This window comes from Euprymna scolopes, chromosome 44 (genome assembly GCF_053919585.1).
Source record: "Euprymna scolopes isolate OS-2025 chromosome 44, ASM5391958v1, whole genome shotgun sequence".
In the NCBI taxonomy this organism is placed as follows: Eukaryota; Metazoa; Mollusca; class Cephalopoda; order Sepiida; family Sepiolidae; genus Euprymna; species Euprymna scolopes.
Genome location: NC_136525.1, coordinates 774780 through 791387, shown reverse-complemented (window position 1 = coordinate 791387; position 16608 = coordinate 774780). Strand labels below are relative to the sequence as shown.

Sequence of the window (16608 nt, the reverse complement as noted above, 5' to 3'; positions counted from 1 at the left end):
ATCAGATATTGTCAAACCATGCAACACGACATTGTCAAACCATACAACACGCCATCAGATATTGTCAAACCATACAACACGACATCAGATATTGTCAAACCATGCAACACGACATCAGATATTGTCAAACCATGCAACACGACATCAGATATTGTCAAACCATGCAACACGACATCAGATATTGTCAAACCATGCAACACGACATCAGATATTGTCAAACCATGCAACACGACATTGTCAAACCATACAACACGCCATCAGATATTGTCAAACCATGCAACATGACATCAGATATTGTCAAACCATGCAACACAACATCAGATATTGTCAAACCATGCAACACGACATTGTCAAACCATACAACACGCCATCAGATATTGTCAAACCATACAACACGACATCAGATATTGTCAAACCATGCAACACAACATCAGATATTGTCAAACCATGCAACACAACATCAGATATTGTCAAACCATGCAACACAACATCAGATATTGTCAAACCATGCAACACGACATTGTCAAACCATACAACACGCCATCAGATATTGTCAAACCATACAACACGACATCAGATATTGTCAAACCATGCAACACGCCATCAGATATTGTCAAACCATGCAACACAACATCAGATATTTTCAAACCATGCAACACGACATTGTCAAACCATGCAACACGCCATCAGATATTATCAAACCATGCAACACGCCATCAGATATTGTCAAACCATGCAACACATCAGATATTGTCAAACCATGCAACACAACATCAGATATTGTCAAACCATGCAACACAACATCAGATATTGTCAAACCATGCAACACGACATCAGATATTGTCAAACCATGCAACACGACATCAGATATTGTCAAACCATGCAACACGACATTGTCAAACCATACAACACGCCATCAGATATTGTCAAACCATACAACACGACATCAGATATTGTCAAACCATGCAACACGACATCAGATATTGTCAAACCATGCAACACGACATCAGATATTGTCAAACCATGCAACACGACATTGTCAAACCATACAACACGCCATCAAATATTGTCAAACCATGCAACACGACATCAGATATTGTCAAACCATGCAACACAACATCAGATATTGTCAAACCATGCAACACGACATTGTCAAACCATACAACACGCCATCAGATATTGTCAAACCATACAACACGACATCAGATATTGTCAATCCATGCAACACAACATCAGATATTGTCAAACTATGCAACACAACATCAGATATTGTCAAACCATGCAACACAACATCAGATATTGTCAAACCATGCAACACAACATCAGATATTGTCAAACCATGCAACACAACATCAGATATTGTCAAACCATGCAACACGACATTGTCAAACCATACAACACGCCATCAGATATTGTCAAACCATACAACACGACATCAGATATTGTCAAACCATGCAACACGCCATCAGATATTGTCAAACCATGCAACACGCCATCAGATATTGTCAAACCATGCAACACGCCATCAGATATTGTCAAACCATGCAACACGACATCAGATATTTTCAAACCATGCAACACGACATTGTCAAACCATACAACACGCCATCAGATATTGTCAAACCATACAACACGACATCAGATATTGTCAAACCATACAACACGACATCAGATATTGTCAAACCATGCAACACGCCATCAGATATTGTCAAACCATGCAACACGCCATCAGATATTGTCAAACCATGCAACACATCAGATATTGTCAAACCATGCAACACAACATCAGATATTGTCAAACCATGCAACACAACATCAGATATTGTCAAATAATACAAGATGATATTATGAGATGATTTTACAAGATATAATATGAAAACAAAATATATCATAGATGATTTTACAAGATATAATATGAAAACAAAATATATCATAGATGATTTTATGAAATATTAGTTAGCGTGCTATCCAATCAACAATAACTTGTAGAAAGCAAATGATTAGCTCACCATTGCAGCAGACAGATCAGTAATCCTCCAAATACGCACTGTCCTATCACGAGATGCAGTCACAACACACTGAAAATGAATTAAAATGAATAAAAATAAAAACATTACGGTAATTAAAAAAAAAAAAAAAAAAAAACTATAATTAGAAATCTAGGTTATGGTCAGCTAACGTACTTCCTAACTTCCAGTATGGGTGCTACCAAAAGTGTTAACAAGGCAAATCAGTTCCTTTATTTTTTTTCTCTCACACCTATATCTCCCCCCTGCATGTATTTTTTATGTTTTTCCAATCTTTTTTCTCTTTTTGTTTTTAATTATATAAAAAGTTTTTTGGTCTTATTTTAATTAAGAATTATTAAAATAAGTTTCTTTTTGTTTTTTTTTAAAGAATTATTTTAATTAGTTTTTTTGTTTTTTTTTAAAGAATTACTGAAAAAAAACTTACAAACTTTTTAAAATGATTTTGGGAATATTATGTATTGGATGAATTTATTTTATGTTTTAAATTTTGTTTTTTGGATTTAAATAATTTCATTTGTGATTTTGATTTTAATAGCTTTATTTTTTTTTACTTTCTGTTGTGTCTGCACAAATAATTAACAAGAACACGGAAAGTAAAGGTATACAATAATATATTAGGAAGAAAAGTTATATACATATTTACATGTCTTCAGATATACTTCAGTTGGAGATATTCCGGCAGGTGGCGTGTTGCATGTCTTACTGGAGGCAATATAGGCATCTTGCCTATTTGGTGGTCGGTTGCCGAACTCCCCCGGTATTGGTAATTGATACCTTTATATATCTCACTCACCTGCCTATGTTAATTAGTGGGCGTCTCCACAACACTTTCATAAACATATATTTATTATATAAATTTAAAAAGAAATAAACAAAAAAAAAAATTCTTTTTAAAATTAAAAAAAACAAAACTTTATTTGTATAAACATATATTTATTATATAAATTTAAAAAAAAAAAAAAAATTTATTTTTATAATTCCATAAACACCTTTTATAAAATTTCAAATAAAAAAAAACTTTATTTGTATAAACATATATTATATAAATTTAAAAAGAAATAAAAAAAAATTCTTTTTAAAATTCAAAAAAAAAACTTTATTTGTATAAACATATATTTATTATATAAATTTAAAAAAAAAAAAAATTATTTTTATAATTCCATAAACACCTTTTATAAAATTTCAAATAAAAAAAAAACTTTATTTGTATAAACATATATTTATTATATAAATTTAAAAAAAAAAAAAAATTCATTTCTATAATTCCATAAACACCTTTTAAAAAATTTCAAATAAAAATAAAAACTTTATTTAAAGAATAATTGTGTTATTTTTATCTGAATGATTATTAAGTTTTTATGTTGTTTTCTTATATTTTATTTCAATAAATCGCTTAACCATAGAAATACTGAAGAACAATAAAAGTGAAAGATCTGATCTGCCTTGTCAACACTTCCGGTAGCAGCTATGCTGGAAGTTGGGAAGCACGTTAGCTGACTATAATCGAAATTTAAAAAGAATCAGAATTGGTGAAAACATTGGAATCAAGCCATTCCTGGTTGAACATGAAACTAATTAAAATACACATTCTAGCTTTTGGGCTAAGATCAAAGTGTAGTATCTTTACCAGCCAAAAAAAGATACAAAACTATCACAGAGTTAGTGTTCGTACCAAACATCCATAGAAAAGAAATATGTCAGTCTCCTTTTTTTTATTTTTTATTACATTTTCACCACAAACAAGGCACATTGCCACTTTGGTGTAGGGGGCTACTATCAGGGGAAACATCTACTGGGGTACTATGTAGGGATTTGGGCAGCGAGATGTTGGTTCACGTTGCACTTGAACTTATGCATGTCAGTACAGTTGGGGAAGCAGTGACCTGGAATGGAATTCCAAAGTCTAGCAGTTCTGGGGAAGAAACTACTGGAGTAGAAAGATCTTTTACATCTAGGGATCTCTACAGTGTGGGGGTGGGATTTTGCAGCTTGTCGGGTCTCTCGAGGGTGTTTACGTCGTGGGGGCACAAGTGCTTGCAGTTCATCAGAGCATTCACCATTATAATACTTGTAGAACAGGCAGAGGGATGCAACGTTTCGACGATGGGACAGAGGCTGAAGCTTAGATGCCAGTTTAGGGCCTATCAGATTTGCGACTCTCTTTTGAACCCTGTCAAGGAGCGAGAGACTAGTAGCCGATGCACCAGCCCAAATATGACAGCAATACTCCATATATGGGCGAATAGTGGCCTTGTAGAGGTACAGGATACTTTCGGGTGTTAGAAGTTTTCTAGCACGGTAGAGAGAGCCCACCTTCCTCGCAGCGGCCCTGGCAATGCTTTCGATGTAATTGTTCCAGCTCATGTTTCCTGTGAATGTTAGGCCAAGGAGCTTGAGAGACGTACTCTCAGATAAAGAGTCGTTGGCCATTGCTATAGGTGGTAGAGAAGGTTTCTTGTAATTATTGAATGAAACCAGTTTTGTCTTGGCGGCATTGAACGTGACCATCCATTTTTGTCCCCATTCCACTACTGATTGGAGGTCATCCTCTAGTGTTTCTCCGACAAGGGTTTTCAAGATAGGGCCCCCCCCCCACCCACGCTGACCCATAATCTGATAAATATTTCCAAAGTGCTTAGATGAATATTTCAGTTTCATCAAAGGTAGTATCTTCACTATTGAGCTCCTGCCAAAAAGCTTTAAACTACTCTAATAGCTTCTCTCCTCATACAGCTAGACTTTGGAATTCCCTTCCTGCTACCTGCTTCCCTGACTGTATTGATATGAAGAAGTTCAAATGTAACGTAAACCAACATCTTATTAATCTTTCTTGGGCATAATCCCAAACAGCAGCCCCTAACGTCCAAGTGGTAGGTGAAGGAGAGTAAAAAAAAAAAAAAAAAAAAAAAAAAAAAACTATCACTGGGTCTGCGTTCACCCCTGGTGTTCATAAAATGGAAAGATGTCACAAACTCCAACAAGAATACAACTGTGCAGTTTCCACAGATCTGCTATTGCAATCAGTGGTTTAGTTTAATATTTACCTTGTCTACAGGTGAAAATTGGACGGAGGTCAGTCCGTGTTTATGACCTTTCAGTACTCCTTGCATGTCTAACGTTGTTCCGCACCATAACTGAATTATGAAAGAAAAGAAAATATAACAACAAAAGGTGAGAAAGAGTGTTTTGAGATATATGTATATATGAACAAATGATTAATAAAACATGTTAAAAGACATCTTGAAAAAGAGTTAAAAACATATTTAATTTTAAAAAGGAAGCACAAGATAAGTGGATAGTCCTTAATCCGCGGAGTTTCGAAGAAATACTCTCCTTCTCATCAGAGGGCAGGAATTAGCAAAATGCGGGATCGGATTTTGCATGTAAAAGTATTTAATGAAACTACAAGTAAGTCACAGATCTTACTTGGTTAAAAAAAGGGTGAGGTAAGAGGAATAGGAGGTAAAAGAAATATATATATATATATATATATATATATATATAATTTAAAGGAGATTAAAACAATAGTCTAAAGAGCTGAGTGTATTTTAATGTAACAGTGAAATTACTAGTTTAATTAAAATACAGGAAATAGAAAGTGCTCGTTGTAATTTAGATATATAATAAACTCGATAGTTAAATGTCCTAGAGCTAATACAATATTAAGCAATGTGATTGATAATTTAGTTGTCAAAGGTCAATTAAAGATAAGTTTGTCCGTAGAGCCCTGAGATATATATATATATTATATATGGTGGCGTAACAAATTGAAAAACAATTGCAACTTCTTCCAAGTTTTCGGATTTTGTAGTCAGGCCCAAATTCCATTATTTTCTTTTAAAGTTGATGAAGTCCTTTTCTTCTGAGGAGTTAAGGGTGGAATAAATCAAAAAATTGACATAATAATTACATGATGATTCTCTGCTACAAAACAGATGCTGTGAGAATTGAACATTTTAACATATCTAAAGAAATAAATAGTAAGATGATCAACATCTTGAAATATAGACTTTTGTCTTATATATATAAGAGAAAGAAAATTAAAACTAAGCTGAACTTTACAATCAAAATTTATTGTTCGACTGAATACTCCAAAAAAACAATTTACAAAGTCCTTATTCCGCAGAGTTTCAAAGAATGCTATTCTTGTTATTCTTCTCATTAGAGGACAAAAAGAAATCAGCAAATTATTTCTTTCTGACCTCTGATGAGAAGAATAGCATTCTTTGAAACTCCGCAGAATAAGGACTTTGTAAATTGTTTTTTTTGGAGTATTCAGTCAAACAATAAATTCTGATTATAAAGTTCAGCTTAGTTTTAATTTTCTTTCTCTTATAATAAGCTCTACTCTCTATTGCATATTGAGCTTTTTTTATTCAGTTGGGATTAAACTATTTATATATAAATACTGGTATCAGGTAAACACTACATCCTTTTGATTTCATATATATATTCAATTTGTTTTTACATGAGCAGTAATGTGTTGCTACACAGTCATGAGCATGTTTTGGTTCTCATGACTGTGTAGCAACACATGACTACTTATGTAAAAAAAAAAATTGAAAACATACCTTGCTCTACATTGGTATTGAGCACTCTTGTATCAACCTCGTTAGATTTCACTAGTTACTTTACCTCTGAAAACTAAGTCAAATTATATATATATATATATATATATATATATATATATATAGTGAACTAGTTTGTCTGAGGAACTGTCCCTACCAAACTACTCCTTCAGTTTTTGGTCTACAGCCTTGAAATTTGATATATTGTGGAACTTTTTTCTTTAACTTATCCATTTTAATTTAAATTCAGACGAAGAAAAAATATTCCTGTTTAGAACCACATGGACTTCAAATCTCTAGTGACATCATTCCACAAGGAAAAGTAAAACAAATTGATTCCATGAAGAATACCTACATTATTGAAATTAAGTTAATAAAATAGATGTTGATTTTAAAAAAATAAATGAATAAAATTCTGCACTATATTGGATTCTTACAAATTCTAATTTTATATATATATATATATATATATTTATTCAAGCAAATATAATTAAATGCAATGGAGACACTTTGCTTTATGATTCTTTGAATTTTTTGAAAAATCAAAAAAAGAATCATAAAGCAGAGTCTCTGTTGCATTTAATAATATTTGCTTGAATGAAAAAATGCTGCCTAAATATACCAATATATATATATATATATATATATATATATATATATATATATATATTGGTATATTTAGGCAGCATTTTTATATATATATATATATATATATATATATATATATATATATATATAGAGAGAGAGAGAGAGAGAGAGAGAGAGAGAGAGAGAGAGATAAAGAGAAAGCGATAGAGCTAGATTTACATATTGTCATGATCGGTTTCACTAAAATTTGATTTTCCTTAGTAAAAATCAAATTAAGCGATTTCTTTTAATGAGAACTTCATTCCATAACGGGCACGTACATCATAGATTTTTCTTTATCTTCGTTTTTAATTTTTGCCAAACTGCATACACAAGTTAACACATTCAAAATAAGAAAGAGAAAAAAGTAGAAAAGAGAAAAGAAAAAAGCAAAGATAAAATGAAAAAGAGAAAAAGAAAAGAGAAAAGAAAAGAGTAAAAGAGAAAATTTAACTTAAACAAAGCACATTCAAAGAAGAAGAGATAAAATGCTAAGATAAATGAAAAAGAAAAGGAAAAAATTTTTAAAGGAATAAGTTTTTAAAGGAAAAAAAGCAAATGGAAAAAAAAAGCAAAGAGGAAAAAAAAACAAAGAGGAAAAAAAAACAAAGAAGAAAAAAAAACAAAGAAGAAAAAAAAACAAAGAAAAAAAAACAAAGAAGAAAAAAAAACAAAGAAGAAAAAAAAACAAAGAGGAAAAAAACAAAGAGGAAAAAAACAAAGAGGAAAAAAAACAAAGAGGAAAAAAAACAAAGAGGAAAAAAAAACAAAGCGGAAAAAAACAAAGAGGAAAAAAACAAAGAGGAAAAAAACAAAGAGAAAAAAAACAAAGAGAAAAAAAAAACAAAGAGGAAAAAAAAACAAAGAGGAAAAAAAAACAAAGAGGAAAAAAAAACAAAGAGGAAAAAAAACAAAGAGGAAAAAAAAACAAAGAGGAAAAAAAAAACAAAGAGGAAAAAAAAAACAAAGAGGAAAAAAAAACAAAGAGGAAAAAAAAAATGCAGAAATATAGTAGAACCCCAGGATATGTTTTTTTTCAGGTTATGATGTGGAGTACGACGTTTTACCAATCCCCTGGTCCCCCCTCGCCTAACTTTCACAAGAAACACTCATCTAGCTGAAAACACTATCAATAATTCACCCCACTCTTTATCTGTGCCTAAACCTAAACGTAGATTCCATGAACAAAGCTTCTTTCTTAGAACTGCACGCCTGTGGAATTGTCTTCCGTTTTCCTGCTGACTACAATATGGTTGTCTTCAAGTCTAACGTAAATAAGTTCTTGATGATCCGTTCCATATAAGTTATCAAATTTACCGAATTTTCATTACTAATGATTACTATATTGTCCAATTTCTACTGTACACTCTTTAACCCTTATCCTTGAGTGGCCTCTTGGCCTTGATAATGTGGTGATGCCTGTGTAAAAAAAAAAAAATCCCTGGTTATGATATTTGCTCCGCCTTATGGTGTTATTTACAATGTTATTTGATTATATACATGTGTATTATATATTGTACTGTATTTTGTTACTAATTTTATATGCCGTATCCCGGGATTTTACTGTAAAGGAAAAAGGCAAAGAGAAATAAAGAAGAGAGAAATAAGGAGAAAAGAAAGAAAAGGAAAAGAGAAAAGTAAAAAAAGAAAAAGATGGTAAGAGAAAAGAAAGAAAAAGGTTAGCGATTCCTGCAGTGATTGAAATAAAAAAAAAAAAAAAACCTTGGCCATATGATCCTCGGAACCGGTCACAACAAGACCATCATTGGGCGAGACGGCAAGACAAGAAATTGGTTTAGTGTGTGCATTTTTCATGAGTTTTGTTTTCAGATGTATAACTTCATCAGCATCAAACTGCGCAGGCGTCCGCCACAGTTTCAGCATGCAGTCCGAAGATACACTGAACATCAGTTTAGCAGACCTTAAAAAAACATAAATTGCAAGATTTATTAATACAAGGTTACATGAATGAAGTATCTTAACTTTCCATACTTTTTTTGTACAAGCATTTAAAATTGTTGTAGACTCTTGAAAATTCAGTATGTTATTGCTATACATCTTGTGAGATGACTGACTACTTTTTATGATTCCAGGTTCAAATGAACAGCTACAGCAGGAATTGAAATACACCCTACTAAAACCTGCTGGTCACAGCTGGTGAACTTACAAAATACAATCTGGATATGAGGACACATTAGAAGGATGGTATGCAGAAAAAATTCTTTGTTAAGCTTCGAAAAAATGCCACACAAACGTATGGAATGCTTCAGATTGCTTTTTGGACCATTTGAAATCGAGTATCAATTTTTTAGTGGCATAAAGATTCAAGAAAGGCAGGGAGTCTGTGAGGAATGATGAGGTGTGGGTGGAGTAAGGAAGTTAAATCATCAATTAACGTTGATGATTTAAAAAAGGTTAAAATTTACCATTGCTTAGGATATGCTGAATTAAGAACTTCAATAAAAAGTTTTTCTACATTTTTTTCTTTTTGATATTCATGTTTCTCTATCTGTCTATCTTTTTCTCTCAGAGATTGTTTTGTTTTCAGGCGGGACACATGCACAAAACAGTCCTGTCAACTTTGAAATTAATTGTTTCTTCGAAAGCTGAAATGTAAAAAAGCTACTGGTCTTAATCCAGATAATTCTCTGGAGAGAATTAATAAGGCTGAAGATCAAAGACCTGTCAAGCCTACAGACAGGATTTAAAGGGAATGTTCCTGTTGTAAAACCTAAGAGCTGGTTATGCCATACAGGGACATAAGTCATTCAAGAAATGTCCCGTATGACAGGGAGACATGAAGTGATACACCTCTACCCATGATTAGGTCACATGATAAAGCATGATAAGACAGCAAGAGTTAATCACACATTGATGACAACTCCAATAATTTGTAATAAAATCATTTATTTAACAAACAATTCATTCTTTCTTTTAATATAGGTGCTTAATTAATGTAAGTGAATGAATGACTCACCTGGAAAAGGCTACAGCTTCCACCGAGAGTGTGTGTCCAAGGCCCACAGCAACACAAGTTATTGACCCTTCAGGCTCCACTTGCCAAAGGCGAAAACTGTTGTCCTATAATAAAAAAAAAAAAATGGGTGCATATATAAAATTGAGAAACTTTGGAAACATACAGGATGGAACGATAAAATTTTCGGCCTAGAAAAGACAACCTGATTCCATTTCCGTTTGATGAAAACCGGTTTTCTTTTTCTGTTGCAGACCATCGACGAGTTGGCTAGTTGCCAGCACTTTCAAAATGCAAATTCAAACGGTTCAACGCTTGAGGGCACAGCTCACACACATCTGACAATCCAGTTATAATCTTTGGTGTGGGCCATATCATACCATTTCACATCTTCAAAATCGGCTTAAAAGTCAACACCAAAGTGTACCTGGATATGCTGAAGAGCGTGGTGGTCCCCTGGAGAGCCTGGGTGTGGCAGCAGGACTCTGTGCCGGCCCACAAGTCCAAAGTGACCCAGGCTTAGCTTCAGAAGGACTGCTACAACTTTGTACCCTTCTCTTACTGCCCCCTGTCCTTCCCCGACCTAGACTATTTTGTTTGGTCATACATTGAGAACTTCACCAACATGATCTCCGACAACACAAAAGCCAGCCTAATTACCACAAGCCACCAAGTATTCGCCAAGCTCCTGCCAGTGCTTATGGAGAAAGCATGCTCCCAGTTCCAGACCCATATCAAAGCAGTAATTGAGGCTGAAGGTGGTTACATTAAATAGATGTCAGCTCTAATACATAATCAAGTTACCTGAATTGATTTCAACAAGTTTTAAAATAAAGCTGTGGTGTTGTTTCCTTGAGGGTGACACTTATTCCACTGTGTGTGTGTGTATATATATATATATATATATATATGAGAGAGAGAGAAAAAAATAAAAAAAGGAACAAATCAAGTTATATGTTCATCAACGTTTCATCCTTATTTCAAGACTTCCTATGGATGAATGGAATTAAACCAAAACATCAGTACAAATATTTGAAAATATATTTTTGATCTAATGAAATGTATGATCCTTTTCTATTTCAGAAACGGAAAAAGTCGGTGGAAATTCAAAGGGGGCTGTGAAAGAGGGTAAGATTTTTTTCATAACGTGATATAGCTGTTAATATATTTAAAAAGATATGAAGCAATTCATATTCTTTTGAAACAAATATGCCCGTTATAATTCAAATACGGACGTGTAACTAAAATGAAATGAGTATTTTTTTATGTAATTTATTGACTGATTATATGTATTTTCTATAGTGTGAGAGAGTTAACGTGTGTCTAAAATTAAATTAGGTCTTTTAATAGAAGTTTACTTATTAATAGCAATACATTATAGAAACCTTCACGTTTAATTGTGCTTGAATTTATGATAAGCTCCGATTCAAGATTGTGATTCATTTGAAATGAATTTAATTATTTTTTCTTGTTTGAAGTCAAAAGTAGGATTATGCTACAATGAATGAGAGAATAATGCACTTAGAGAATTGCTATTTCTTATATTTCTTTTATGTTCATTGAGCCTTTTCTTTAATCTGCATTGAGTTTCACCAATGTATATGTGACGGCAATTTTGGCATAATACAGGGTGACCCAAAAATAAAAAAACGGGCCCCAACTCTAATTAGGCCCCGTTTCTTAGTGTTTTGTCCGAATAAAATGAAACTTTGGTCATAACTAGTTTATTATATTTAAAACATCACATCAAAACACTAGGGTCTTTGACCTTTTTTTTCTCCGGTGACTATAAAATGGTCAGAAAAGACAATTGAATGTTCTGGAGGTTTTTTTGGGGGTCACCCTGTATATGCCATTGATCGTGCAACACACAAAATTGCACAGACCATATCCAACATCCTAGCTCCACTAATGGGAACGATCAGCATCTCCCACATAAAGAACCTCAGAGATTTACTCAACAAGATAAAAAATTAATATACATAACAAAACTATACACAGCTTAGATATAACATTATATACTAATGTCACCATTAAAAATGTTTAAATTTACTCCATACACATCTAAAAGAAAAAATAATTTATAAATTAAAAAAAAAGAAAAATCAAACATTAACTTACTGTTTCCTCCTGACATTTTCACAAAAATTATTAGACTTATAGCTGATTTAAGTCCTCAGATGTTTAATTCTAAAATCCATAACACGGTGACTTCCTTGAACATGCACGATGCTGGAATAATAAGTCTAATCCACTATTCTTAATAAGTACGGCACAATCACGTTGATACACTGCTTCGCGCTAGATCACCGAAGTTAAGCAACATTGAGCCTGGCCAGTACCAGATGGGTAACCATTTGGGAAAGCTAAGCGCTGCATGTACGTTCTGGGAAGGTTGGGCATGGGGCCAGCACCCTCACCCTGTAAAAAGAACTCCTCTCTACAAAAGCATCTACAAAAAAAAATTGTAGATGGCCTATGCCCCTCCAGGGGCTCAAGGTCTATGGATGGACTATTCTTAATGGATAATCTTATGTTTAATTCTGCCTTCATGGGGAGACGCACACACATACACACAGTGACAAAGGTGCACATGTTCCGCTCATATCTTTCAAAAGATATGAATAATTTCCGATTTTGAGTCAGCGTTTCAATTTTCAATGACGAAATGATTTGTTTCAAGTCTCATTTCACCAGGGAAAACGTTTAATGAATTACAAATTTGCATGTTTGAATTTTTTTATGCCTATTTCTTCATTCTTCCACAACTCCGTAATAATGTTTTTATCTAAAATGCATTTATTTAAAATTGAATTATATTGTACAAGCATCAATATATTCATTAAATAATTAACATTTAATGCGCACACACACACATACATATATATATAAAAAAATTATTATTTAAATATTTTTTACGTGCATATTTACAAAATATTTAAATAATAAATTAATTACAAATAATATGTCCCAAAAATGTGGGGCGACTAGAATACAAAGGGCAGATAACCTATCCCTTTAAAGCACTAAGGAAGTAGAAAAAAAAAAAAAAAAAACACCACAGAATCGCTTATAAAAAATAAATAAACAATATTATGAGTAAAACGATTAATAATTTTGAATTAAAAATCAGTTGGATTTTGTTTGTTTTCCTTTTGAAACTGATTTTTAATTCAAAATTATGAATCGTTTTACTCAATATTAATATAGCTCTAGGATATCTATACCTATTGAGCTTATTATATATCTAAAGTACAATGAGCACTTTTCTTCTAATAGTATTAATACATTTACTAGTACATTAAGATAAACTCTGCTCTTTAGATTTCAGGTATAATTCCCTCAAAAAAAATAAATAAAAATTAATATATATATATATATATATATATATATATATATATATAAACATGGTGTTCTTGTTAAAGTTTGTTACGGGAGGAGGAGGAGAGACTACTTACCTTCGAGCAACTCGCCATAAGTTGGGGGTCGGAGGGAGACACTTCAAGGCCGACCACAATGTCTGAATGCCCACGTAGTATCTGACAGCCCCATGTGCTTATTGTGTAGACGATGATGTTGGCAGAATTGTTCGCCACGGCCAAGAATTCTTCAGAGGAACCAAAATATTTTACTTCAAGGACATCATCAAAAAAGCCGCAAAACTGAAAGAAAAAAAAAAAGAGGAAAGGTTTTAGAGACATCAATGGTTACCACGCTGTGAAGAAGGATTCCAGAGTTGAAAAGTTATTTATCTCTCTCCCACAGTGTGATGATGTGACACAAGGGTTAGAAAGTGCAATTGAAGAATGAAAAAATTAGTCGGCAACAAAAATTGCTAGCGCAGTGCCATCAGCATTCCCTTGTAGGTATGCCCCAGACAATTAGGAATAAAGTAACCCCTTCTCAAAGAAAAGCCTAGGAGATTGAAGCTCCTAGAACTGCACAGGACCAGAAACAGAGTCAACAGAGAAAAGGCCATTTCAGAAATTACCTTTTTCCTGTTAACTGCACTGTTGAGGAAAAATTAATTCCCAGTTCAGTTATGTAAATTACCTCCAGCATCCTTATTAGTGACATGACAACAAGGATAGAAATAGGAAAAAAAAGGACATCTCTAACAACTACTCAGGAAAAACACTACCAGCTCAGTGTACAACTATTTTCTTCTCTCTTTGTCAGAAACATTGCTCATTGTAAATGAGGACCGAAGGAAAAAATAGAAGTAAGAGTTTGGGGGAGGAGGGGCTGAGAATGCATCCACAATGTGTTTTCTACTCTCCATTGAGAAAAAAGAGAAAAAAGACAACTTCAAATAAGCCTTTTTTTTTTTTTTTTTTCTTAGGAGAAAAAAATATTCATAGGTTCCCTTCTCACTAAGGCTCAATTAAGGTAAAAAAAAAAAAAAAACACAAGATAGATAATGGATTTCCGTTATATATATATATATATATATATACTAGCGAGGGGTACCCGGCGTTGCCCGGGTGTTTGTAGGTGTGTGTGAAAAAAAACAGGTGTCCGTGAAAAAAAAAAGCCTTGACGACGCGCAGTTGGAAAATAGTAAAGTGTGAAAAAAAAAAAACAGGTGCGCGTTTTTGATTGACGTGACGGCGATAGCTATTCAGCAGTTAGCATTTTGTGCGGGACAGTTTTTAATGAGGTCAATAAATCGGTTTGTTTGTTTTTAAAAACCCGCTCCCTCGTCTCGAAATGAAAGCTACCCTCTGATATGACAAAGTCGACATTGACCAAACGCACTGGCTCTGGGCCTGTGATTAGAGTAGAGTTTCGCTTTTTGTTTATACCGAAAACCGAATGTAACGCGTGCCGATGCGGGAAATGTGGAATAATTAACATTTGAAAGTCAATAAAATTAAATAGACAGGCGAGCTCCATGGTTAACTGCGAGATATTACAATTTATAGATGATATAAAAAGTTTTAAGTTGTGAAGCAAGCGAGTGCTTCTCTGAAAGAAGCCTTTTGTAGACATCGAGGAAAAGCGTACATATATACATACATTTTCGCTTTTATAAATATATATATATATATATATATATATATATATATATATATATTACAACAGAAACATGCGAGCATGAAAAGTAATATGGTTAAGCTTAAACATGGAAAAGTAAAGGACTAGTTGTTAAAACTAGAAAAGAAAAGAACAAGATATTCTAGTACAAAATAATAAATTTATAACTTAAAATATTGCAGCATTAAGAATTGATTATATAATGTTATATATATACTAGCAAAAGTACCAGTCGTTGACTGGGTTCAAAAACAGCTTACAGAAAATGTACTCTGATTTATAAAAGTATGATAGGTTATGAAAAGGAAGGGTTGTAAAGAGATAGCTTCGAATTTGGGGGTATCAAAACCAAAGCAAAATATGATGAAAGTAAAAATAAAATAGATAAACCCCATAATTTATTATACCATACCTGTTTGCACTGAAACAGTTATAACAATATTCTATCGATCTATATTAAAAAACCTTGTTAAACTTTGTGACATTTCCATTCTATGGAGGTCAGGCGCGAACGAACACACCATAATTTTATTATACCATATTTCTTCAAACTGAAACATAATTATCAAAGTATACTTACGCAGATAGATATGAAAAGTCTTTATTAAAGTTTGTGCCTATGTCCATTCTATGGAGGTCAGGTGCGAACACAGACTCCACAATTTTATTATACCATCCCTATTTAAGTTAAAACATACTTATCAAAGTATTCTTATGTACATATAAATCAAAAACACTTGTAAACGTTTTTTTTTTTTAATTTTTAAATTTTTTATTTCCATACTTTGTGGACCAGGCACAAATGCAGACCCCACAATTTTAATGAACCACCTTTCTGCCAGATCAAACATACCCATTCCTTTGTCTCGATACATATATCATTATATGTAATCAGTTTTTTAAAATAGTCAACCATATAGGAGCCTATTCATGACGAGACACACACAGACATTCAGCTTTATATTATAGATTATTATTAATTTACATGAATTGTTTACACCCAATTATTTCTTCATATTTATTTAAATAAATAATCATTATTGTTAATTTACATGAATCATTTACATCCAATTATTTCTTCATATTTGTTTAAATGCATCCTTTTTGTTAATTTACATGAATCGTTTACATCCAATTATTTCTTCATATTTGTTTAAATGCATCCTTTTTGTTAATTTACATGAATCGTTTACATCCAATTATTTCTTCATATTTGTTTAAATGCATCCTTTTTGTTAATTTACATGAATCGTTTACATCCAATTATTTCTTCATATTTGTTTAAATGCATCCTTTTTGTTAATTTACATGAATCGTTTACATCCAATTATTTCTTCATATTTGTTTAAATGCATCCTTTTTGTTAATTTAC

The 16608-nt window shown here is 32.6% G+C and overlaps 1 protein-coding gene across 1 annotated transcript in view; it reads right to left on the bottom strand.

Annotated features, from left to right (window-relative positions):
- Window positions 1-16608, bottom strand: part of LOC145268646 (transducin beta-like protein 3) — a 66713-nt gene that overhangs the window by 16187 nt on the left and 33918 nt on the right. The window contains exons 11-15 of the mRNA XM_080124125.1: window positions 13658-13861; window positions 10203-10306; window positions 8948-9146; window positions 5075-5164; window positions 2010-2078 (exon numbers count right to left, since the gene is read on the bottom strand). Coding sequence (XP_079980251.1) covers window positions 2010-2078; window positions 5075-5164; window positions 8948-9146; window positions 10203-10306; window positions 13658-13861 — 666 coding nt within the window. The remainder of the gene's footprint in view (window positions 1-2009; window positions 2079-5074; window positions 5165-8947; window positions 9147-10202; window positions 10307-13657; window positions 13862-16608) is intronic.